The sequence below is a fragment of the Balaenoptera physalus genome (genome assembly GCF_965194825.1).
Source record: "Balaenoptera physalus genome assembly, chromosome: 11".
NCBI lineage: Eukaryota > Metazoa > Chordata > Mammalia > Artiodactyla > Balaenopteridae > Balaenoptera > Balaenoptera physalus.
Genome location: NC_138896.1, coordinates 78,964,862 through 78,989,703, shown reverse-complemented (window position 1 = coordinate 78,989,703; position 24,842 = coordinate 78,964,862). Strand labels below are relative to the sequence as shown.

Genomic DNA, 24,842 nt, shown 5'->3' with positions numbered 1-24,842 from the left:
ACATAAATTATTTCATTGAATAAATATTTCAAATATTTATTGACAAGAGCTGTTTTGGGCAATGAAGATACCAGTAGTGAGGAAGAAGTCCTTGCTTTCATGGACTTTACATTTTAGTGGTGAGTCGGGGAGACAGACAAAAACAAATAAATATATATGTCAGACATTGGTAAGTGCTAAGAAAAAATTCAGGATAAGGGAAAGAGTAATGAGGGAAGGAATGCTGTTTTAGAAAGAGTGCTTTGGGAAGAACTTCCTGGTAAATTGGCATTTGCACAGAGATGTGAAAGAGTGAACCACGTGGAGGTCTAGGTGGGGAGGGTTCTAGTCAGAGGGACAGCAAATCCAATGGCCCAGAGGCAGAAGCACACTTGGTATACTCTAGGAAAAGCAAAGGAACCATTTCACTGAGATGGGGAATACTGGAAGAAAAGTGAATTTGTGGGGAAGAAAATCAAATGTTCAACTTTGGATGTTATAACAGGTAGGAGTTATGATGGGCTGCTAGTAACAGAAACCCAAACTAAACACATAGGTTTTTTTTTTCTTTTCCTCTCTCATATAGAAAAAAAAAATTGAAGGTAAGCAGACTGGGACTTTTGTGACTTAACAAAGTCATCAGTATCCCATGTTCTTCTTTACTATCCTTAGCATGTGGTTTCCATCTTCAGAGTCATCATATGGTCTAATGTGGCTGCTAGATCTCCAACTTTCACATCTGTGCTCCGGGAACAAAGTAGAATAATGGAAAGTAGGGCAAAAAGGACCCATGCCAGCTCTATGTAATTCTCTAGAGAGCTTGCTTATATGTCATTATTTACTCTGAACTGCTAAGGAGTCTAGGAAATGTTGTATTATAACTGGGCATATTGCTATCTAGAATAAAATTGGAGTCCTAAGGAAAGGGGGCTGATAGGTATTAGGAGAGCAACTAAGCAGCCTGTGCCGTTGTCCTACTAAATTTGGGGTGCCTACTAGATGTCCAAGTGGAAGAGTTAGGGAAGCAGTGTAGTATATCTTTGATACGTAAATTATTATCTACCTTTCCTTTATATTGCGTTATCTTTAATTTTACTGTATAAAATATTTATTAGATCTTTCATAGATTTATTGTGACCTTAGTCCCCCTAATTCTATTTTCCCTATTAAGGTTTTAATTTTCTCAACCCCAAATTCTTCTCGCACAGGAAGACAATTTATATAACTGAAGTGTGACTAATCATCTTAACTTTTATTTGCTTTTCTTTTTCTTATTTTTAGCCATGGCCCGAAGACGCTCTTGAACTTGTAGCTGTGAAATTCTTGGAAACACTGGAGCTTACTGAGGTTGAACGACGAGAGATAGTTCCAATCTGCAAACACTTTCACACTTCCATTATGCGTCTTTCAGAAAGGTTAATATTAATAAATTTTACAATAATGCCTTGTATTTTAAAGCATCTTTTTTTGTGAAAGCCCCAAATTTTAATAGGATTTCTATGTCTTCTAAGTCTCTCCAATCATTTAATTAGTTAAGACTTGTAAGTAATAGAAAGCTACTTGATCTAGGTTTCACATAGAGAGGAATTTATTACAAAGATACAGGGGTACCTTACAAAGTTTAAGGGAAAGAATACACTTGGATCTTAGAAGTGACTGGAAGCAGGAGTTAAAAAGCCACCACCAACTCAGAAATGCTTTTTCTCTGTTTCTCATCCCTGTTTCTCTTGGGGCATCTGCTTTCTTCTTTCTCTTTACAGACTGAATTTTTTACTTACCAGTATATATGGAGGAAGCTAGCTGTCTGCCTCTAGATTCTCAATTTTACTTCTTGCAATCCCAGCTGTAGCAGAGACTGATTGGCTGTTTCCAGCTCTCTATTCCAAACTTATTCCAAAATATGATTAGCCTTGTTTGTGTCCAGTGCCCAACCCTGCTCTGATCTGCTGTGGTTATGCTGGCAGGTTTCACAGAACAAGCATTGCTCTTGGGGCACTGGTTGGAAGTTCTCAGACAAGGAGGGAGATGGTTGGTGGGCTGTGGATGCCTATAAGTTTTACCTCTGTTCAGCTCTGAGATCCTCATTTCAAAGGTGCTCATAGTATATTGCCAGAGTTTTACAGCCAGCTAACATGTTTGGCTTGGACAGTTAAAACCAATCAGTGGGCTCTAGTCTACATACTTGCTGTGAAACATCATTGTATCCATTGTTTTTATGTGTATGGGTAGTAGTCTTATATTTCTGGCCAAACCCCATTCAACCAACATGTGACACGTGTGCAAGGAATGATGACTCATTCTTGCTATGCTATCTGCAGTCCCCTTTCCTACTATACTTGTGTACAGTATCTTGGGTCTCTTAGATCCTCCTGGCATATGAAACATGTAAAAAGACCTACCTATATCTTTCTTGCTATAGTTCTCTTTTGAGACATATCTTTGTTGATTTGTGCTTTTTAACTACACCATTGCTATTTGATATTTTGTAGACAAGAAATTAGGATATGGTTCTGTGTAAAATTCTAGGATTTTGTAAACTTCAAGTACTCAGCAGCTTCTGAATAAAATTAACCTTTATTCTTAAATGTTTGTTGTTAATGCTATGTCGAATTTACTTCTTACTTTGTAAAACCCATTACTTATAGTAAGATATGCTATCTGCCTCTCTTTTAGGTTCTTGCACGCGTTAGGACGACATAACTATGTTACTGCTACTTCTTACCTTGAACTTATTGCCTCATTTCGACAGCTTTTGACTAAGAGGCAACAAGCTGTAATGGAAGCAAAACAGCGATATGTGAATGGACTTGACAAATTAGCTTTTGCTGAGTCTCAGGTAAATTTGAGGAGCTGCTCAAATGGTAATACATAATGGGAAATAGAAGAGCTATAATTTATTGAGAATATATTATGTGCCAGGTACTGTGTTATGTGCTTCATGTTCATTCCTTCAATTATTCCTCATAACAACTCCATGAGGTAGACACTTTTATGATCCTCATTTTACAGATGAGTAAAGTGAATTTTACAGAAGTTCACTGAGTTTCCCAGACCACACAGACTCAAATACACCCAGTTTTATTCTTAATTTTTTGGCATTTGGAGAGAATATAATGTCAAGGTTGACTTTTTATTGTAATAGCTGGTTAAATATAAGATTGGTTTTTTTTTAAATGAGCCAAGTGCTAGTAATACTTATTAGCATTATTTCAACATAGGCAACAGAGTGTTGGGGTGGTCTGGAAGCACTGTATACCAGGCACATAGTATAATAGGGATAGCCCGAGCTGCCACCTTTTTTCTATCTGATTTTCTTCCACAACAACTGCATTCTTCCACTGCCCTATCATACTCAAGGAAGATAAAGTCTTTTGTGAAGAAAACTGGCCACACTCTCATGGTTTTGTTTATCATGTAAAGAACTGGAAAAAAAAGAAGTTAAGGTTTTCTGTCCCCAGTACCTTATGATACATTTAAGTTTCAGTTTTATCTGTTTGGCTTCCGTAGCTATTGTAGTTATGAAAACTAATGACAAATTGTCTACTTAGGTTGGTGAAATGAAAATAGAGCTTGTTCAGTTACAGCCCAAATTGGAGGAAGCTAAAATTGAAAATGCACATATGATGCAGGTAAAGTATCCTGAATTTTTAAAAACTGATGTCAGAGGACAAATGAAATATGTAAAATCAGCCTTGAAAATAAGCCTTAATTATTTTGCCACTAGATCTTAGGGATGATACCCTTTTCAGTTGACTCATTGGGTTCCATGTGGTTTCTGTTGTTTTTGAAGAGAGATGGGGAGCCCATTACCAAATTAGGTCACGTGTATTTACATTTCTCCTCATTTTATCCTTCAAAATGATATGTCAGTTTCCCTAATCTTCAAATATTCTTTTCTCTCTAGGATAGAGAAAGCATTAGGATGTTTAAGGAAATGTCTTTATTTTTTTCTTTCTTTTCTTTAGATTATTGAGATAGAATCTGCACAAGTGGAAGCAAAAAGAAAGTTTGTGAAATTTGATGAAGAAATAGCCAGTGGAAAGGCTGAAGAAGCCCAAGCTCTGAAAAATGAGTGTGAAAGTGATCTAGCTGAGGCGATTCCAGCTTTGGAAGCAGCTCTGTCTGCACTGGATACACTAAAGGCAAGGGTTTGAATTAGCTTGTGTTTCATCAACAAAGTAAAACTGCATACAGATACTTGGTTAATTCGGTGTAGTTCACTTTCAGTGGGTGGTATTATATTGTTTTTGTCCAGTCAAATGAAACTTGACTCTTAACAATTCCTTTTTGCTATACTGTTATCTTATATTTTTGCTTTTCATATATTATAATTTTCATTCAGGATATTCCAGTGGGAATGGAATAATCTCCAAGAGGCCACAGTGGTTCTGTACATGGACCAGGAGGCATATGTTAAATAGAATGTCGAGCTACCTTTCTGCAGCCTTCTGGACATGCATGTACAGCAGAACCTAAAGATCATTTCCAGTATAGATGTGGGTCACACCTGTCTGCATTACATTATGTTGTGTATGACTCTACAGGGTCTTTAGGCAAAACCAGAATAACCTCACCAAACAGAGCAGAGAGACCAGCTTCTGTTGACTAGGGAGGCCCAGTGTAGTATGGAAGTTCAGGATATTCAGACCCCATTCTTTGCCTTTTTTCCTAATCAATGCCCTAACTCAGGGGTCCCCAACCCCCAGGCCGCAGACCGCTACTGGTCCGCAGCCTGTTAGGAAAGTGGCCACACAGCCGGAGGTGAGCGGCGGGCAAGCGAAGCTTCATCTGCCGCTCTGCATCACTCGCATTACCGCCTGAACCATGGCTTGCAGTATCGCCTGAACCATCCCCCGGCCACCCTCCGACCCACATCCGTGCAAAAATTGTCTTCCACGAAACCGGTCCCTGGTGCCAGAAAGTTTAGGGACCGCTACAACTTTCATGTAAGATACCAGACAAGATGGTGAGCTCAACCTATCAGTAATTCAGCATCTTTCAGGATCAAACTCTATATCTGATTTTCAGTTATATCAGACTTGTAGTTGTAAGACTTAAGATTGTGTTAGGGCATTTATATTTAGAAACTGTCACTGTGCTGTGAACCAGGAATTTAACCAGAAATTTAATATTAAAATTCTGAGCTTATTATTTTCTTCATGTCTGCTCTCTGTCACATTTAAAAGCCACATTCTACCCAGTAGTCTTTCTTCATTCTCTCCTTAGATGTTTATCACAGGAGCCAATCATTTTGACAAAGTTTGTTTTTAATAGACACTCCATTCTAGACGACCATGAGCATGAATTTAGGTAACTTTTATCACTGTGTACCATGGACTTTCAGTACTGCATCCTCTGATACTCACAGGATTCTTGATGCCTTTAAACACCACGAGTTCAAGTTATCAGTATCAGGTTTCCCTTTCAGTTGTTTGTACCCTTCCTAGTATCAAATACTGTATTATATAAAAGAGTTAAGGTTCAGTTGCAGAGAAGAGAATTGACTATTTAGTGTTAGCAAAGATTCTTTAGGGAATTTTATAAATAAATTACAGAATTCTTGGAAGAGCTAAGTAAATAGATTCTAGGCCGAGCTGCCAGGAATGACTCACAAAGCTAAACTGAGACACTAATCTACCAGAGGAATGATCCCTCTGAGCTGGAAGCCTGCAGAGCCTTCTTACAGAGCCATATTGCCTCCACCATAATCCATATCAGCAAAACAGATGCCTCGTGCCCTGCAAGTCTCCTCACTTATTCATTCTGAATTCTAGTATCACTCAAGTGATCTGATGGTAGGACCTAACGACCTCCCACAACTCTAGCTGCATGGGAAACTAAGATAAATTTTTAGCTTTCCAGCAATTGCAAGGGAAGTCAGAAGGATACTGGAGTGGATAATAACTAACTGAATCAATTGTGTCTGTGATAACAATATATACCTTTTTAGAAAATAAGTTTGGAATTGGAACTTACCTCTTCTTTCATTTTTGGTGGGTAAAGCTAACATGTAAGCAAATATAGAATTAAGTCTTTATTTAACTTAGGGTTATTAACATGGATTCCATGTGTGGGCTTGGCATGTGACTATATAAAAATTTTGTGCATGTGTGCAAAAATATTTTCTCTGGAAGATTCTTAGCTGTCACCATATTCTCATAAGGACCTATGAACTCTGAAACACTTGGGAACCATTGGTTTACTGTACTTAAGTTCTCTTTTGTTAATTCTTTCATAACCATGCAAAGCAAAAAACAATTATAGTTTCAAATGAAAATTTATGCTTTTATTATTCTCCAACATTATTTTTGAAACTCTCATTATTTAAAAGTAGGCTATTCTGAAGATACCCTGTTTTCTTTTTATTTAGCCAGCTGACATTACAATTGTGAAGTCAATGAAGAATCCTCCATCTGGTGTTAAACTAGTTATGGCAGCTGTTTGTGTTATGAAAGATATAAAACCAGAAAAAATTTCAGATCCTTCAGGAACTGGAGGCAAGGTAATAACTAGACACAGATTTATATCATATTCATGAATGTACAGAACACTTTACAGCAACTATTATCAAATTAAATGTCAACAGTACCCAGTTCAGGGAAGACATATTGTTTTCCAGATTATATGTATCCTAGGTAAAGCTAAGGCAGTATAGCATCAGAAAAATGTTGTTCCAGTTGTTTCCATCTCCTTTTCCGTCTATGCAGAATTCCCCACTGTCATGGGGTGGGGTTGAATGAACAGTGAGACACCTGTGCTTTTCCAGCTAAGAGTCTCAAGAACATGATATGGTTATATAGGTGTTGTTTCTGAGCATTCAAAAAATTCTGCTATTAAGCAGTACAGTGACGTTGTTAAAAGCATTTGCTCTGGAGCCAGAATGTCTATATTCAGAACTTCTGACCCTCCTAGCAATGTGACCCTGGGGACAACGCTTAACCTCTGTGGAACTCCGTAAAAAGAGGACTGTCATAGTACCTGCCTCACAAAGTTAATGCAAGGATTAGATTAGTTAATACATATAAAGCTCTTACGTATAAGGCCTTATAAGCAGTAAGCTGTTTATAATAATAAATATTACACATTTATTACTAAATGTTAGCTGTTGTTATTACAATTATTATTCAAAGGTATCTCCCTTAAAAAAGATGGTGTAACATCTATCCTAAACTAAATTTATAGACTTATTTTCTTTTTAGGTTTTTACAATACCTAGGTTTGAATTCCTGAATTGGAGAATTGGGATTTTTTTTTTTTTGGCCATTCTATCCTTCGTTGACATAATGAAGATAAAGAAAATAAATAGGCTCTTACCTTAACAAGTTATTCTCACTTACGCACACACAGATAGACATACACACACACACATACACCCCATCAGGCTTCTGAAATTAATAAAAAGAATGTGCAGCTCCTTATTTAACACATTTTATTAGCACAAGTACCATGTGCTTTATCTTATAACTGACAGAGCTGTGTATAATCTTGGTCTTTCTGCTCTCTCTTCTTTATTCCACTTGGGAAGTCTAGGTAGGTGAGGAGATTTTCTATAAGAAAAATATTTGCTACCTGTTTTAGTCCATTTGGGCTACTGTAACAAATTACCACAGATTGGGGTGGCTTATAAACAACAAAAATTTATTTCTCACACTTCTGGAGGGTGGGAAGTCCAAAATCAAGACTACAGTAGATTCAGTGTCTGGTGAGGGTTCACTTCCTGGTTTATAGACTACCATCTCTTTGTTGTGTCCTCACATAGTGGAAGGGTGAGGGACCTCTCTGAGGTCTATTTCTCAGACCAAAGACCACCTCCCAAAGACCCCACCTCCAAATACTATTACACTGGGGAGTAGGCTTCAGCGTACGAATTTGGGGAAAGGACACAAACTTTCAGTCTATGGCACTACCTTTCTGGTTTGAAAGTCAAGATTAATGGAAAATAAAAGTTGAAATTAAAAAAATATATTTTCTTATATGAAAATTGTGATGGTGTTTATACCAGCTGCTTTTCTTAAGTTTTCTAAAGAGAAATAATCATATCTTTTGCCTTTTAATGTTTAATTTTTAATAATAAATTCAATATATAAGTTCATATACATATTTTAAATATTTGATATACTTAACATGTTCTCAGGGAGAGAAGTCTCTTTATTTCATTTCCAAGGAGATGTAGGTTTATATTTTGAAGGTACAGTGTATAGTTTCTCTGGATTAATATACCTTAAACCTCAAGAAGAAAAGTTTTATATCAAGCATATTTAATTGCACATCTAATAAGTTTCCATAAATTTTATTTATAGATATTAGATTACTGGGGACCTAGCAAAAAACTTCTGGGAGATATGAATTTCCTAAGAGATTTGAGAGAATATGACAAGGACAACATTCCGGTGAGTTTCATTGGATTTTTTTCTACAAATGTAATTTTGCCAAGATATATAAAATCTTTAACATTTTGCAATATTATGTAAAATGTAAGAAGATAGTCTGTCTTTAGAATTAAGATAATAAATGAATATTATATTTATTAATGACTATATTATGAATTCTCATAATACATAAAACCTCTCCTCTTTCAGACCATCAAAAGTCATTGAATAAATTACTGTTTTAGTGTATTATTGACATGATAGAGTTCTCCAAGTGTCTTATAATAGCTTATTCCTTAATAAATTGGATATACAAATTTGTGAGGTAAAAAAGTATAGTTGTTTTTCATCCAAACTTCTATTTATTTATGTTTAATTGTTCTTTTTCCTTGTTTCCATATGTTTTCCCAAACTACAAAAGTCTTTTAATTTTTTTGGAAGAAATATCTTGTTTCACTATCTGTAATAAGTTTGCATATTTTGCTCACAAATATGACTGCTACAATTATGCTTATTTTAAAAATATCTCAAAGTACTCACTTTGGTTTTTAAAGGCAATGTAACTTTTTTATATACTTTTTTTTACTGTGTATGATTAATTTTTCATCTATGGTTGCGTGATATATGTTGAAATTTTAAGAGCTAAATCTTTGTTTTATAGGTGACTGTTATGCAGAAGATTCGTGGTGAATACTTAACAAACCCTGAATTTGATCCCCCTAAGGTTGCTAAAGCTTCCTCTGCAGCTGAGGGTCTGTGTAAATGGATCATGGCTATGGAAGTGTATGACAGAGTTGCAAAGGTATTTTGAGGATCAGCGCATCCATTTTGTGTTGAAATATTCCCATAAATTAAAATCTATGCCGATATTTACTAGTTAAGAAGTTTCTAAAAGTGATACCACAAAGAATTTGTCCTGCTGCAGCATAATCATCAGACATTAACTGAGTGTCTAGTAGATGAAGAGAATACTTATGTGTGACATAACCTGTTTGGGACTAGTGTAAGTGAGAGCAGGGATGATCATTGGAATTGGCCAGACTGACCTATAGCTACAGGGACCTGGGGCAAAAGAGAATTAAGTTTTATGAGGGGACAGCAGAAGCAAAGAAAAATCCAAAACACCAAGAACAAAGTGGCAGATTAAAATCTTGATGCAAAGGTCAGAAGTAAGAAATTCCAGTAGGGTTAAGAGGCGGAGCGTGGAATCAAGCCATGGCATGCAGTGATAGGGAGTCTTTTTTGGAGTACCCACTGAGGCCAAATTCCTGGGAGAGCAGAGAATGGTTAAGAGCATTTTGTAAATTTGACTAGCAAAGGACCAAGGAAACACTGGCCTTGCCCTCAGGAGCTTGCAGAATTCAACCAAGGGGAGCAGGAAATATAAATAAAAATACCCATGGAAATACATGATAGCATGTGTTTAGAACAACCTCAGAGTATAGGATGAGTGATCAGACTGTAATGATTGAGAAGATATTCTTAATAAGGTGTATGTGCCTGTAGAGAGGTACAGACTGTGACCGTAAATTTCAGGGGAATAGACCTTTATACACCTGTTAAAGAAATAAAATTAATTTTTTTAAATACATTTACTTTATTTTTATTTATTTTTGGCTGTGTTGGGTCTTCATTGCTGCGCACAGGCTCTCTGTAGTTGCGGCGAGTGGGGGCTACTCTTCGTTGCGGTGCGCAGGCTTCTCACTGTGGTGGCTTCTCTTGTTGTGGCACGCAGCCTCAGTAGTTGTGGCTCATGGGCTCTAGAGGGCAGACTCAGCAGTTGTGGCACACAGGCTTAGTTGCTCCGCGGCATGTGAGATCTTCCCAGACCAGGGCTCGAACCTGTGTCCCCCTGCATTGGCAAGAGGATTCTTAACCACGGCGCCACCAGGGAAGCCCTAAAATTAATTTTAATGGATGTTCTTCCATTTGAACATCTTGTCCCTCCCCATAGTAATCTCAGCAGGTCGGCAAGCTCTCAACTCAACTAATTTACACATGTGGAATCTTCTGGATCCTTTCTATAAAGCTGAGAATCTAAGGTATTCAGGTTCTTTTCTGACTTTCCACTCTACACCTCCACACTGCTATTTTAATTCTGATGCACCTGTCTCATGTTGTTATGGAGGGGTTGAAGGGAGATATCCAGCAAGGTCATCTCCAAAGTCCAAAGTAGAAAGTGGAGCTTCCTAATTCAATATCTGATCCTTTTTTTTTGTCTGCGTTGGGTCTTGGTTGCTGTGTGCAGGCTTTCTCTAATTGCAGTGAGCGGGGGCTACTATTCGTTGCAGTGCACAGGCTTCTCATTGCAGTGGCTTCTCTTGTTGCGGGGCAGGGGCTCTAGGCACACAGGCTTCAGTAGTTGTCGCATGCAGGCTCAGTAGTTGTGGCTCCTGAGCTCTAGAGAGCAGACTCAGTAGTTGTGGCACACGGGCTTAGTTGCTCTGTGGCATTTGGGATCTTCCCAGACCAGGGCTCGAACCTGTGTCCCCTGCATTGGCAGGAGGATTCTTAACCACTGCGCCACCAGGGAAGCCCCAATATCTGATTCTTTGCCTCACTCTTCCTCTTACCCTTCAGCTCATTCACGGCAATGTACCAGAAGACTTAGATCTCCCTTCTTTCAAATGGACATATACTCTCTTTGGTCATCTTGTAAATTCCTTCTACTGGTGGCTTATAGTACACTCTGATCAAGTTGGCCAAACCCCATTCTTGATATATTGATACTAATGAGCATAATAAAATAAGAAATTTAGAAAATTCTTTTTCTCTCAACAAATTGTCACTTTTCAAGATTTGTTGAGGAAAATTCAGTTTTGGTAGTGAAGCTGAACACCGAGACTTTATTTCTCTTTGTATTACTGCTACTGTCTTAATCCCCTCAAGGCAAATGTAAGCCTCAGCTGACTGGGAAGACATTGAGAATTTCCAAGCTGACTTGGAAATGCCAAAAAAAAAAAAACCACTTTCATGTATTTTTAAGCATTTGTAATTCCTGTTACATGTTTTTCTATTTCTTTTGCAGCAGTTGAATGGCAACTCCTCATTATTTTGAGATATTTTGCTATATATTATGCTATTCTTGCTACATATTATGACATTTTATTAGTCCAGAATAACTTGCCTATTTTATAGATAACAGTTTGCTAGTCCAGAATGATTTTATATATTTTATAAGACATAGAAATATATTTTACTTTATCTGCATATAAAAATATGATGTAAGATTTAAGGCATTTAAAATTTATATAATTTATTGTTATAAGTGATAAATGTATTTATAATCATAAATAAACATTTAAAATTCATAATATCTATAAAGGATTATGTCGATTGTCAGTTTTATATAGTACACATTATAGCTGCATATATTGTTCCCAAACAGGTAGTGGCTCCTAAGAAAGCCCGCTTAACAGAAGCTCAGAAGTCCTTAGCTGAGACAGTGGAGCTTTTGAATCAGAAGAGAGCAGAACTAGCAGAAGTAGAACATCATCTGGAAAATTTACAAGCAACATTTCTTGAGAAAACTGAAGAAAAGGCTCGTTTAGAAGACCAGGTGGAACTCTGTGCTAAGAAACTTGAAAGAGCCTCAAAACTAATTGGAGGACTAGGTGGAGAAAAATCAAGGTCAGATTTCTACTCCTTTTAACAATATTTTAAAATGTTGGGCTTGAATATGTGACTTTCTTTGGGTATTTATTATGATTACTGATTTTTAAATGGCTGGTTGAGATTGTGGGACTTTCTATAAAGCACCTGGCTAAGCTTCTCCTAACAGAATATCAGTGTCAAGGATGGTGTTTGCAACTTGCTTTCAAATGTTAAAAAAGAGAGAGAGAGAGAAAGAAACAAATAAAGCAAATGATAATTTTTAAGTGGTGAGTATGTGGGTGATCATTGTGCAATTCTTTCCAATTTTATGTATGTTAAAATTTTTCATAATAAAATGTTTGGGAGGGAGTAGTGGATATATGGTTCATTTTGTTAAATTTATTTTGGATAACTGACTTGATATAACAAAGCCAGTTAGCTTTATTTTAATCTATTTATTTGTACTGGCCAGCCAACTATCATAGTTATTAACTATATTTGTTGAATGAATAGCATGATAAAGTTATATACTTTTGACAATACTTTGTAGCGTAGATTAGATGGTTTTGGCATGCACTTTTTATTGTAAAGGTTTCATTAAATGCAAAAAAATATCAACCTTAGCATTAGTATGTCAGCTGCTATACAACTTAAATGTAATTTTTGGTAATGAATTGCAAATGTTCCTATGTTTTTCAGAAACAAATAGCAGGGTCACTAGACCAAGTCATCCTGATTAAAATTATTAGACAAAATGCTGGTGTTTTTTTTTGTTTTTGTTTTGCTTATTCTGAAAGAACAAGTCCTGTAAGAAATGCCTAATATTCTAATAATCAAAGGTAGATTATCATTTGTATAACATAGATATATATTATAGCATGTTAGAGCTAGAAGGGACTCAACCTCCTTGCTTATAGATAAGCAAGTGCCCAACATTTCATGGCATTTTGTTATAGCGTTTGGACTAGAAGCCCCTAGCCCTTTCAATTACTATCTTAGATCATTCTCTATGGTGAGGCTATTTTGCCTTTGATTAATCTCCCAGATGGTCTCAAGCTGCAGATAACCTTCAGATAGTATATGAAAATTTGACTGGTGATGTCTTAGTATCAGCAGGAGTAATAGCCTACCTTGGTGCTTTCACTGCTGGCTTTCGACAAACATGTACAGAAGATTGGAGCATGTTGTGCAAGGTAATGGTTTTATATTTCATAAGTTTCTTTATATAGAACACTTAAAGTATGTGTTGGGGTATTTGGGGGGAAAAGATGATAATAAAAACAGAGAAGGGGAGAAATGACTGAAAATATGGGGTTTTTCTTTTTTTCTTCTTGTTTGATCAGTAAAATACTTCCATAGTCCAACTTTCCTTTCAGTTTTCTTTTTGTTCTTTAGAATTATTAAACAATATCTAATAACAAATCAGTATTTTAATGTTAACAATATTTCAATCAACAAGACAAAAGAAAACATCAAAAAAATTTGTTTATTTCTTACAGCAGAAAAAAATCCCATGTTCAGAGGAGTTCTCATTGAGTAAGACCCTGGGTGATCCAGTAAAAATTAGAGCTTGGAATATTGCTGGATTGCCTACAGATACTTTCTCCATAGACAATGGAGTGATTGTTAATAACTCCAGGCGTTGGTAAGGAACATAAAGTATTTATTTTTCAATTATTTTATTTTAAGGTTTTCAAACATAGAGAAAAGTTGAAAGGATTTTAGAGTAAGTGCCTGTATAGCTACTACCTCCTAGATCCTGCAATTAACATTTTATTATTTTTATCTATCCCTCTATCCATCCATCAATTCATCCTTTTTTATGTATTTCAACATATGTTGCAGACATGGATCTACTTCCTTCCAAATACTTGAGCACGCATATCATTAACTAAAGTTCAATATTTGTTTTTTTTTCTTTTGAGGTAAAATTTACGTACAATGAAATACACAAAACTTAAAACTATACCATTCAGTGAGTTCTAACAAAAGTATGCACTTGTGCAACCCAAACCTCTGTCAAGGTATAAAACATTCTCTTTTGTCCCTTCCCAGTAAATCCCCACCCTCATCCCATAGGAGATTATTATTCTGATTATTTTCCATCACAGGTTAGTTTTGCCTATTCTAGAACTTCATATAAATGGAATCATACTGTATGTAGTCTTTTGTATAAGGCTTTTTCCACACAGCGTAATCTTACTAATTTTTGTACTGAGTAGTATTCCATTACATGACTATATAACTATGCATTTTCCTGTTGATGGACACTTGGGCCATTTGCAGGTTTTGGCTATTCAATGTATTTATTTTAACTAGGTATTTCTACCCATTTTCATGATACTATAACAATAATTTATGCAATTTCATGTATATCTTTTTCAACACTATCATTGATAGTGTGATAACTATATGAGTTTTCCAAATGGTTTTTATTGTTATCCTTTTATTTATATCACTTTCAAAGACTTGGGAAATTACTCTCATCTGAGAAATAGTTTCTTATAAATGGTTATTTAGTCATGTTGTCATCTAATTTAAGTCTTTTCTTGGGATCTTATGTCAAATATACTATGATAGATACTATTGAGTTCTTATATTCATGAGGTACTTTGTAAGTGCCTTATATCCTCACAAATTCCTATGAGTTAGTTCTTATTATTCCATTTTACAGATGAGACGACTGAGGCCCAGAGTGATTTAGTAATTTGAAATTTAGTGAGATAACTGAGCTAATAAATGGTGGAGTAAGAATTTGAACCCAGGCAATTTAACTTCCAAATCCTTGTTCTTATTTATTATGTTAAGTGAAATGTGGAATAGGGTATCACATTTGCTACCTTTATAACTGTAATGGAAATTTCAGTCTTCTTTTGGGATATAAGATACATTAAAGATACAAGGAAATCTTACATTCTAAAAGTTCGAGGTATTGTTTGTTATATTCTTTGGAAACCTTACTAGATACTTCAAGACGTCTAAGTCTCCTTTATATTGATAGTATCGTTTTACTGAAATATTGATGTATGTGTTTTGAGTGCTTATCCACTCAAAATTTTACTTGAGAGTGAACATCCTTAGGTTGAAACTTCTAGGCAATTAGTAAAATTTATTACAATTGGAGGAAGTTTAATTAACTATTCCAGAAAATGTGTTCTCTTGTAAAGCAGGGAAATTTCTATTTAACAGAATATTTGACCCTGAGTATTCTGTTTTAGAACTCTTTTCTATGCATTTGGTGGCCATTCAGATTTTTTAAATTGCAGTTCAAAAATGCTATTAGGATATCTATAAGGCTTAACTGAAATCCAGGGAAACCAGAGGTTTCAGGATTGTATGTAAATTGAAGAAAACAATCTGTCATTTTCTGGCAGAAAGATGACTCTTGTAATACAGTAATATTTCAATGGTGTTACTCCGTTCTACCTGTTATTTTTGGACTGGCTGGTCAATAAGTCATGGACTGGGTCAGTTCTGAGGGAAGAGTCTCCATCCTTATAGACCAGACCTCACTTCTTGCCAGTTGGGACCAATGTGTTCATCTATGGCTATCATCCTTCTGGACATTATAAGTGACCACAGAGGCTTAATCTCTTCTCTCTGCCTCCTAACAGCAGAACCCAGTAATGTAACTAACGTTCACTCTTTTGGCTACTCACTTTAGAGTATCTTAAGTGTACCTCAGAGAAAAGTTGGGCCAGCAGGCTTTTGTAATGTGAAAATTGGTATCTCTCCCAATCAGTCTCAATCTCTCCCTCTGTCTCTCTTTCTCTCCCTCACTGTAGGACCTATCTTCTGTGTTTTTCTCTGTGCAGCTGCTTCATTAGTCTATCTCTGATTATATGCTGATTCTGTTCTTCTGTATACATGGCCATTCCCTAATGAAGCCTTAGTTCCTAAGTTCACAAAACACATCAGTTGAATAATATACATTAACCAGAACCATTAAGTACAAGTTCAAATTCCCATGAGAGAAGAATCTGATTAGTTTAGTGTGGGACAAATACCCATACTAGGTCTTGTCACCTATGGCTGGGGGCCAAGCCATTGTAGTAACACACATGAGTAGGTCAAGAATATAGTTCTCAGAAAAAGAGTCGTGAACTGGGAAAGCAGTTTACAATTAGGACCCTGTTGCTTGCTTCTTTTTGCATCTTTGGATGTGATGAAAGGTAAGGGTCTAATTTTATTTATTTTATAATGATAACCATTTACCCCAGCAGCATTTATTGAGTTAGTCTTCCTTTCCTCACTGATTTGTAATGCTATCTTTGTCCCTTCAGTCTTTCGTTTAGTAAGGACTTGTGAATTGGTCTGAAAATGTCTTTGTTTTTCTCCTCACTTTATTTTTTCTTTAATTTTATGTCAGGTTTATTGAGATATGAAATATACAATAAAATTCACCCTTTTTAGGTGCAGTGTTTTATGAATTTTGATTAAGGCCTATGGTCATATGATCCCTGCCACAATCAAGATGCAGAACATTACCAACCATTTGAAGCTTTTAAATGGGAGGGATTACATGACTTTTTTTCTATTTTTTAAAATAGAGATATAATTGATATAATTCTCACTTGTAATCAGAGTATTTAGATCATTTATACTTAATGGAATTATTGATACATTTAGATTTAAATCTACTGTCTTACAAGTTCTTTTCTGTTTGTCTCATTTGTTTTTTGTTCCTTTTATCTTCTTTTTCCACCTGGCTTTGGATTAATTGAATTTTTTTATGATTCCATTTTATCTCCACTATTTGCTTGTTGGTTATATATTCCCTATCTTTAGTGTTTGCTCTAGAGTTTACAATATACATCTTTAGTTTCTGAATACTTTCAGATAGCAATATACTGCTACACATATAGTATAAGAATCTTTCAACAGTATAGTTCCAATGTCTCTCCTATTTATTGTGCTGTTAGTGTATATTTTATTTTTCATATGTCATAAATCCCACAATACATTGTTACTATTTTTGCTTTAGACAGTAATTATGTTAGGGTAATTAAATATAAGAAAAATGTCTTTTATGTTTATGTTCATTTTTTCCCCATTTTTGGACTTTTTGATTGTTTTTTTTTTTGGCCTTGTGGTGGCACGGCTTACAAGATCTTAGTTCCCCAACTAGGGATTGAACCTGGGTCACAGCAGTGAATGAACCAAGTCCTAACCACTGGGCTGCCAGGGAATTCCCTTAGACTTCTTCATTTCTTTATGTTTCTATCTATTTTCATATTTCTTCTGCCTGACAAATATTTTTCAGCACTTCCTGAGTACAGGTCTATTGACAATTAATTCATTTAGCTTTTTTTCTTTATTTCATCTTCATTTTGAAAGACATTGTTTGCTGGGTTTAGAATTCTGAGTTGACAGTTTTTTGGATTCTTTTGGTTTTCCTTTTTTCCTTTAAAGATGTCACTCCATTGTTCCTGGACTGCATAGTTTCTGATAAGAAGTCTGCTCTAATTTTAATTCCTTTTTCTGTAATGTCTTTTTTTTCCTCTGACAACCTTCAAATTTTTTTCTATTTTTAGCTTCCAGCAGTTTGATTGTGATGTATCTAGTTGCGTGTGTGTGTGTGTGTGTGTGTGTGTGTCTGTCTGTCTGTCTGTCTGTCTGTCTGTCTGTCTCTTTTCATCTCAGTAGTTCTCCTGATTGAGGTTTTCTGAGCTTCTCAGATCTACTTCATTTTATCCCTCTTCTCTTTCTGGTAAGAAAACTTACATTTGTGAGTCTTTTTGATATTGTCCCAAAGCTACTGAATGCTCTGTTCTGCTTTTAACCACTCTTTTTTCTTTTTGAGTTTCACGCTAGATAACTCTATAAAACTATCTTCAAGTTAATAACTATATTAACTGACTCTCTCCTTAGTTGTGTTGAGTCTACACAACCCATGAAAGAAATTCTTTAGATTTAACATAGTTTTTATTTCCATTTAACTCTTTCTTATAGTTCATCTCTCTGCTGAAGATCGCCTCTTGAGGCATGTTGTCCACCTTTTTCACTAGCTCTTTTACATTTTAATCACAGTTATTTTAAAAATACATATCTAATATTTCCAACATTTGTGCCATCTTTGAGCCTGTTTCTGTTAGTTTCTTTGTCTTTTGAGAATGTTTTAAGTTTTTTTCCTTGCTTGTTTAATTAAGTATCTCATAATATTTGATTGAATGCCAGATATTATTGGTCTAACAGTAGGGATTGAGCTAAATGGTATTAACTCCTGGATATAGTCATGCCTCTTCTTGTATCTCACCATTAGTGCAGAGGTTTGAGTCAGTCTAATCATCAATTGAACTACGTTTGGGTTTTGTTGTTACTATGGTAAAGTTCAGGGGACCAGAGGCTTCAACTTAATCTAGCTATGGGTCTATGCTGAGAATGAGGGGTAGCTTTCTGGAGTGTTCTTCTCAGTGTCAGAGTTTTACCTTCAGCTTTCAACTGTTCCTGAATGCCCATGACACAGAGGGGTCTCTCTCTATTTTTGCTGTTCCCCTAGAGGTAGCTATTGTTTGGTACTCTATGTTAGGTTGTTTTGGAGGCAGAGTGTGAGTTCTCTGTTATTCAGATTCTTAGTCTTAGGAAGGTCCTGTGCATCTGGGGCCTAGGAGTAGGACATTTTCAGCCTTTCTGCCCCTCTTTCCTATGACAGCTAAGTTCTGCATTCTACCTTGGTTGGTCTTGAACAGGAGTTTCACACCCCTCTCCTAGAGTAAGAGATTTCTACTTAGTAAAGGTTGGTAAAGGTATAATGTTTTTAGCCCAAGACATTTTTCTACCTCCCCTCCAGGGGTTGAGTTTTTCTTTTGCTCTTGCCCCAGCTGCAATTTGTATTTTGTCCTTACTTCTTCTAGGATTCCCATGAGTGTTATTGGCTCAATATATGTCAATTTCCCAGCTGGAGTTTCCTGTATCATGTACATAGTATAAACTTGCACCTTGAACCTGCATGAACTATAAACCCATGATTACAGATTCTCAGGGGACTTTTTCCAAGCTGGAGGTGAGACGGGAATCAGAACACTTCCTTCTTGTCCCCTTAAGAATAGAGTTGGATTTTTTCCTATGATTTCACTAAGCCTTTTGTGGGTTTAAGCTTAATACAAGGGTCTCAGTTTCAGCTTCCTGCCACATATGGGCTCAAGGAGCCCTTAGGTTATTAGTACTGACACTCTCCCCAAGGCTAGCTTTAATTTCAGCTCACATACCTAGTGTTCTGGAATTCAGCTTTGTCTGTGTTTCTGGCACCTGTGTTTTTCTGTATGTATGTATGTATATTTAAAATGTAAGTCACCTGTGTATTTTTAAAATGTCATATTTTATCCACCAGTACTAGGTAGCAGAAGGATTTCTAGGTTATTTAACAGTTATGCTGCTGGAACCATACATAGTTGATTATTAATCAGTGCTTTTTGTGCTTGCTTATAATTTCTAAAGGTTTGTCTGTTTTAATATTGTACAGTGGTTGAGAGTAGTGCAGACTCTGGTATCAGGATATTTGGAGTCAGATTTTCCTCTGTCACCTTCTATCTTGAGATTTTGGTAACCCTCTTCACCTCTCACTGCCTCAGGTCCCCCATCTGTAAATGGGGATAATAGTAACTCCTACCTCATAGGAACATTGTGAAAAAGTGCTTAGCACATGATACATGCTCAGTAAATGTTAGTTTTTAAAAATAATTATCATCTTCAAATACCTCATTTTAGTGTCTATAGCTCAAATTCTGACTTTGCTTACTTTTTTTTTTGCTTTGGGTCTTCGTTGCTGCGTGCGGGCGCTCTCTAGTTGCGTTGAGCGGGGACCACTCTTCGCGGTGCGCGGGCTTCTCATTGCGGTGGCCTTCCCGTTGCAGAGCATGGGCTCTAGGCGCGCAGGCTTCAGTAGTTGTGGCACGCAGACTCAATAGTTGTGACTCGCGGGCTCCAGAGCACAGGCTTAGCAGTTGTGGCACACGGGCTTAGTTGCTCTGCGGCATTTGGGATCTTCCCAGACCAGGGTTCGAACCTGTGTCCCCTGCATTGGCAGGAGGATTCTTAACCACTGTGCCACCAGGGAAGCCCCTTGCTTACTTTTTAACCACAATGAAAATACTTACTCTTCTGCTTTATTATCGTTTACTAATACAACACTGGCTACTGGCTACTTAACAGCAAAGCTTTGTTTTCCCCAAAATTACTACCTCTGTCAGAAGTGTAGATTGATAATGCTTTCTCCTTCAGACTGCCCAAGGATCTCAAATGTAGATGAGCATTACTTTCATACCTACAGTCAGGTACACATTGAATACAAATAATTTGGCATGGCGTTATTTCTCTGATGGACACAACTCAATTTTCCAATTGTATTTGTAATACAGAAAGTTGTATTAAGTAGAAGTTGGATTTCTTTTAGAATAAACAGGATCTCTAATTATTGCATTACTGAGAACATTGATTGATTTAGGTTTTACCAAGAATATTGATAGGCATTAAAAATCTTAATTGACAGAAATAGTTACTTTTTGCAGGGGAATGAACAAATACCATATTTTTCCAATAGTAAGGCTATATAAGGAAGAAAAAATGTCCCTTTAAACAGGGCCTTGAAAGGTACTAAAAGCATCTAGTATAATTACTAGACAACTTTTAAGCAATTGTGTGCAAAATAACTTTCTCATTTCCAGAACACTTTTCCTCTGTTTGCTGTGATAGCAAAAGTAAATTTTAACTAGTGTCTGGACTTTTTGCACTTTCAATAGGATTTCAGCACAGTTTGAGCAGAGAAAGAAAACAACCAGTCAGCTAGCATTGGATTGTTTTGTTTTTTGGAAAGGAAAGAAAATAAAAGAACAAAGTTATCTGGGAGTAGTTGATTAAAGAGCTTATTTTTAGGCAAAGGGAAAGGGGATTTTTATCCCTAGAAGCTGTTGAAACAGAAGGAGAATGGGAAAGCCAAAGTGACATGGAATGAAAACTCCCCTTTCTGTGCTAATATTTTTTAAAGATAATTTAATGCACTGTACTGAATATAAAAGGAACCTAAGACAGTCAGCATCATCACTGAAGAAGAGGAAAGCACATCATATTTTGATTCTCTGAAACCATGAATCATATGTTCTTAAACACAAAGTCTTTACCATACTTACATAGAGAAAATTGCTAAATAGATCTCAAATATATACTAAACTAAACTTGGAAACTTAGTTTATGGTTCTACTCATAACCTAAGGAAATCCGTTATAGGTTAGTGGATCTCTTATTTTAAATTTTTATCAAATACGTAGGATTATTTTTTATATTATGTTAACAGATGACATGTATTAAAATTACCATGAAAACAATATGTTATGTTGGAAAAAGCACAGCTGTCTGTCCTACTTCTGACATTGAACTAGTTTTTTAACCTTAGAACCTTGGGCAAAGTACTCCCTGAGACTGAATTTCTTCACTTCAAAAATAAATGAGAATAAAACTCCTTTTCACTTTTTTCTCACAGGACTTTTGTGAAGATTAATCCTGATAATGTACATGAAACACTTTGTATTTGTACAGATTGATGGTGATGTTTATTATGTAAATTATATAATTTTAAAGAAATCTCAACATCTATTTATTCCCCTCAGAATATTTCTTATTATATTCTAGGCCTTTAATGATTGACCCCCAGGGTCAAGCCAATAAATGGATCAAAAACTCTGAGAAAGAAAATCAGCTTAGTGTTATTAAGCTATCAGATTCAGACTATATGAGAACACTGGAAAACTGTATTCAGTTTGGAACTCCACTTCTATTAGAAAATGTTGGTGAAGAACTGGATCCATCTTTGGAGCCTTTACTACTTAGACAAACTTTTAAACAAGGTAGAAATCAATTGATATTAGTTGGTAGAACTGAAAGGTGATTGGATTATCTCTGAGGCAAGAAAACCACTACATATCTTAATAATAATGTTAACGCAGAACTTCTGTGTCATTGTTATGCATGAAAGGAAATTTGGAACAAGTATCAGATATTCTAAAGTAAATACCTTCATTGCCTTAATCACTGTTACCTAGACTGTTGTTCAGTAGAGAACATGAAGTTGAAGCCAGCCTGAAATTCCTTTATCTTGTGACCAAGGACCACACAAAGTCCATTACTATGAATAGTAGTGGTTAATGTGGACCAGAGTTGACTTTAGGTAAACGTTGCCCACCTTATATCTTTCTGCTTATAAAAATTTTATCTCTGTCAAACTCTAGTACTTTTAAGAGCTTTAGTAATATATAAATAATTTTGGAATCATTATTGAAAAGTAATGGAAGAAGTAAGATCAAAAGGAATCTTGATTTAGAAGGCTCCATGACAACCAGAGAAAATGTCTCATAGTACCCCAGAATTAATGAGTCCTGCTGTATAATTGCTTACTTGCCTCAGTGTTACATGTGACTTTTACAACACCTGTATTCTATTTGAAATTACTTTATGACTTTTTACTTGTAACCTAGGAAGGGCTTTAACATAGGGGGGATGGGCTATGTAACTTTGGCTTATTTATTCTGCATTTTTTTTCTGAAATACAGGTGGCATTGATTGCATCAGACTTGGTGAGGTCATTATTGAGTATTCCTTTGATTTCAAGTTTTATATTACCACAAAGCTGAGGAATCCACACTATATGCCAGAGCTGGCTACAAAGCTATCTTTGCTCAATTTCATGATAACTCCAGAAGGACTTGAAGATCAATTACTAGGTATTGTTGTTGCAAAGGAGAGGTATGTGTTTTTTTAGATACTTCCAGGGGGTCTAGAGAGGAATATTTGTAGGCCATTAATACTTTTGTTATGTGATTATTTTGAAACCTTGTCAAAATTTTATATTTTGTCATTATAAATTAAATAAGTATTTAATTCTTTAAAATAGCCATTCTATAACAAGTAAGTTAAAAACCAACCATGTTATATTGGGCTTTTAGTATGGGTAGCAGGATTCAGGTGATATGCCATGACTTCTGACTTGTATCTGACTGTTTGAGCCAAAAAATTTCATCCCTAAGAACGTATGCTACAGACAAAATCAGAAATGTGTTCAAAGACATATACAGGATATTAATGAAATAAGAAAATACTTAGGACAAGAATGAAAAAGCAGGATACAAACCTATATATGGTAGGGGTAATATTTGTTTTTAAAAAGTTAATGCATGAATGGATATCCATATACACCAAAAAAACATTGAGAAAGAATACACCAGAATACTGACAGTGATAATCCTTAGGAGTGGTAAGATTATGGATAATTCTTATTATTTTCTTCATACTTTATGTATTTTTCCATTACCAGCATGTAATATTTTTTAAATGAGAAAAAATATTATGATACCTAGAAGGGCTACTAGTAAAGAATTGCTTCCTGAAGGAAATCTTTGATTCCACTTGAAGCTTAATATAACACTATCAAGTAGTCTATTACATGAAATCAAATTATAAGTGAAAATATGTACCATGAAGTACTTTTGTTATTTTCAATATTTATCCCACTTGCGCAGTATCCAAGACAGAACTATGTCATAACATATTCTATAACATGGTGAATTATGTTATTTTGAAGTTTCATACCTTCATGGTTAAGATATAAGTGCGAGTTTTGTCTTTTACTTGAAGAGCCAGTTGTAGGATGAGTCATCTTTTCTGTCTCCTGTTGTAGAAGAGATGATGAAAATGGGACTGAATGTGATTAAGCCAAGGAATAGATAAGAAGTCTCATATTCTGAGTTTCTTTTCCAGTTCTTATTCTCACACAACGAGCTAAGCCATATGGATAAATTTAACATATTCTTAGACTTACTGTAGTATATGTTATTGCCACATTTTACATATATGTAATTATGCTTTTTTTTGCTTGAATTTCTCAAATTATTATTTTCATGGGAGTATTTTTTTCCTTAGGTTGGGATAAAAAGATTAATCATCTTAATTTGTATTATATGTCTACAAAATTACTTAACTGTCTACAAAATTGTGATATCTAATATTTGGATAAAATACTACAAATTTAGACTAAATGTTTTTATCTTTTTAGACCAGAATTAGAAGAGGAACGAAATGCTCTTATTCTTCAGTCTGCAGCTAATAAGAAACAGCTAAAAGATATAGAGAAAAAAATTTTAGAAACATTATCATCTTCAGAAGGGAACATTTTAGAAGATGAAAGTACAATTAAAGTCTTAGACTCCGCTAAATTGATGTCCAATGAGATAACAAAGAAACAACAGGTGAAAAAAGAATCCTAGAAATTTTTAGATTCTTAAGAGTCCAATGCGCTCCCGCTCCCTAAGGAAAGTGCTATACTAGGCTTATGGGAAGAGGAAAAGAATTCATAAAATACCAAAAGATAGAAACTAATTTTAAACTCATAAGAGAATATCTTATACTGTTGAATCATTCAAAACCTGGCGTCATCTATGTGGCACCTATACACAGAAGAAATAAATTTGGAATGAAAAAAATTTTAAACATACTTTTTATTATTGCGTAGGTAGGGTAAGCTAGTAAGGTTCATTCAAATTTTAATTGACTCTTCACCTAAAACTTAAGTTTGAGAATATGGCTTGCCTCTGTTCCTGGTTGGAACTTAAGATGTGTGAAGGTAATTGCTGGTTAATTGGACAGTAAGTGGTTCTAGGAACTAATAAGGATGATCTTCTGACATTGCCTTGTCTTTTGTCTGGGAGAGAGGTATGAGAGTTGGGAGTGGCAGGTAGAGGAAGGAAGACACATACAATAGTGTACTTATTGCAAATTCATCTAACACAGCTAAATGGTATTTTTATATTGCATCTTTTAAAAAATATAATCCTACAGTGTTATGGGTGGAAGAAGCCTTAGCTATTTGTCATCTTTAGCATTTCATAGTTGAGAAAAGTAGGGCCCAGAAAAAGT

At 35.5% G+C, this 24,842-nt stretch overlaps 1 protein-coding gene across 1 annotated transcript in view; it reads left to right on the top strand.

The window, feature by feature from the left end:
* DNAH12 (dynein axonemal heavy chain 12) overlaps positions 1-24,842 on the top strand; it is a 235,762-nt gene that overhangs the window by 169,767 nt on the left and 41,153 nt on the right. Inside the window, exons 47-59 of the mRNA XM_082412044.1 lie at positions 1,261-1,394; positions 2,653-2,815; positions 3,528-3,608; positions 3,945-4,121; positions 6,350-6,481; positions 8,280-8,369; positions 9,010-9,150; positions 11,737-11,978; positions 12,988-13,135; positions 13,442-13,587; positions 21,567-21,781; positions 22,484-22,676; positions 23,983-24,175. Of these exons, the coding sequence (XP_082268170.1) occupies positions 1,261-1,394; positions 2,653-2,815; positions 3,528-3,608; positions 3,945-4,121; positions 6,350-6,481; positions 8,280-8,369; positions 9,010-9,150; positions 11,737-11,978; positions 12,988-13,135; positions 13,442-13,587; positions 21,567-21,781; positions 22,484-22,676; positions 23,983-24,175 (2,055 nt within the window). The remainder of the gene's footprint in view (positions 1-1,260; positions 1,395-2,652; positions 2,816-3,527; positions 3,609-3,944; positions 4,122-6,349; positions 6,482-8,279; positions 8,370-9,009; positions 9,151-11,736; positions 11,979-12,987; positions 13,136-13,441; positions 13,588-21,566; positions 21,782-22,483; positions 22,677-23,982; positions 24,176-24,842) is intronic.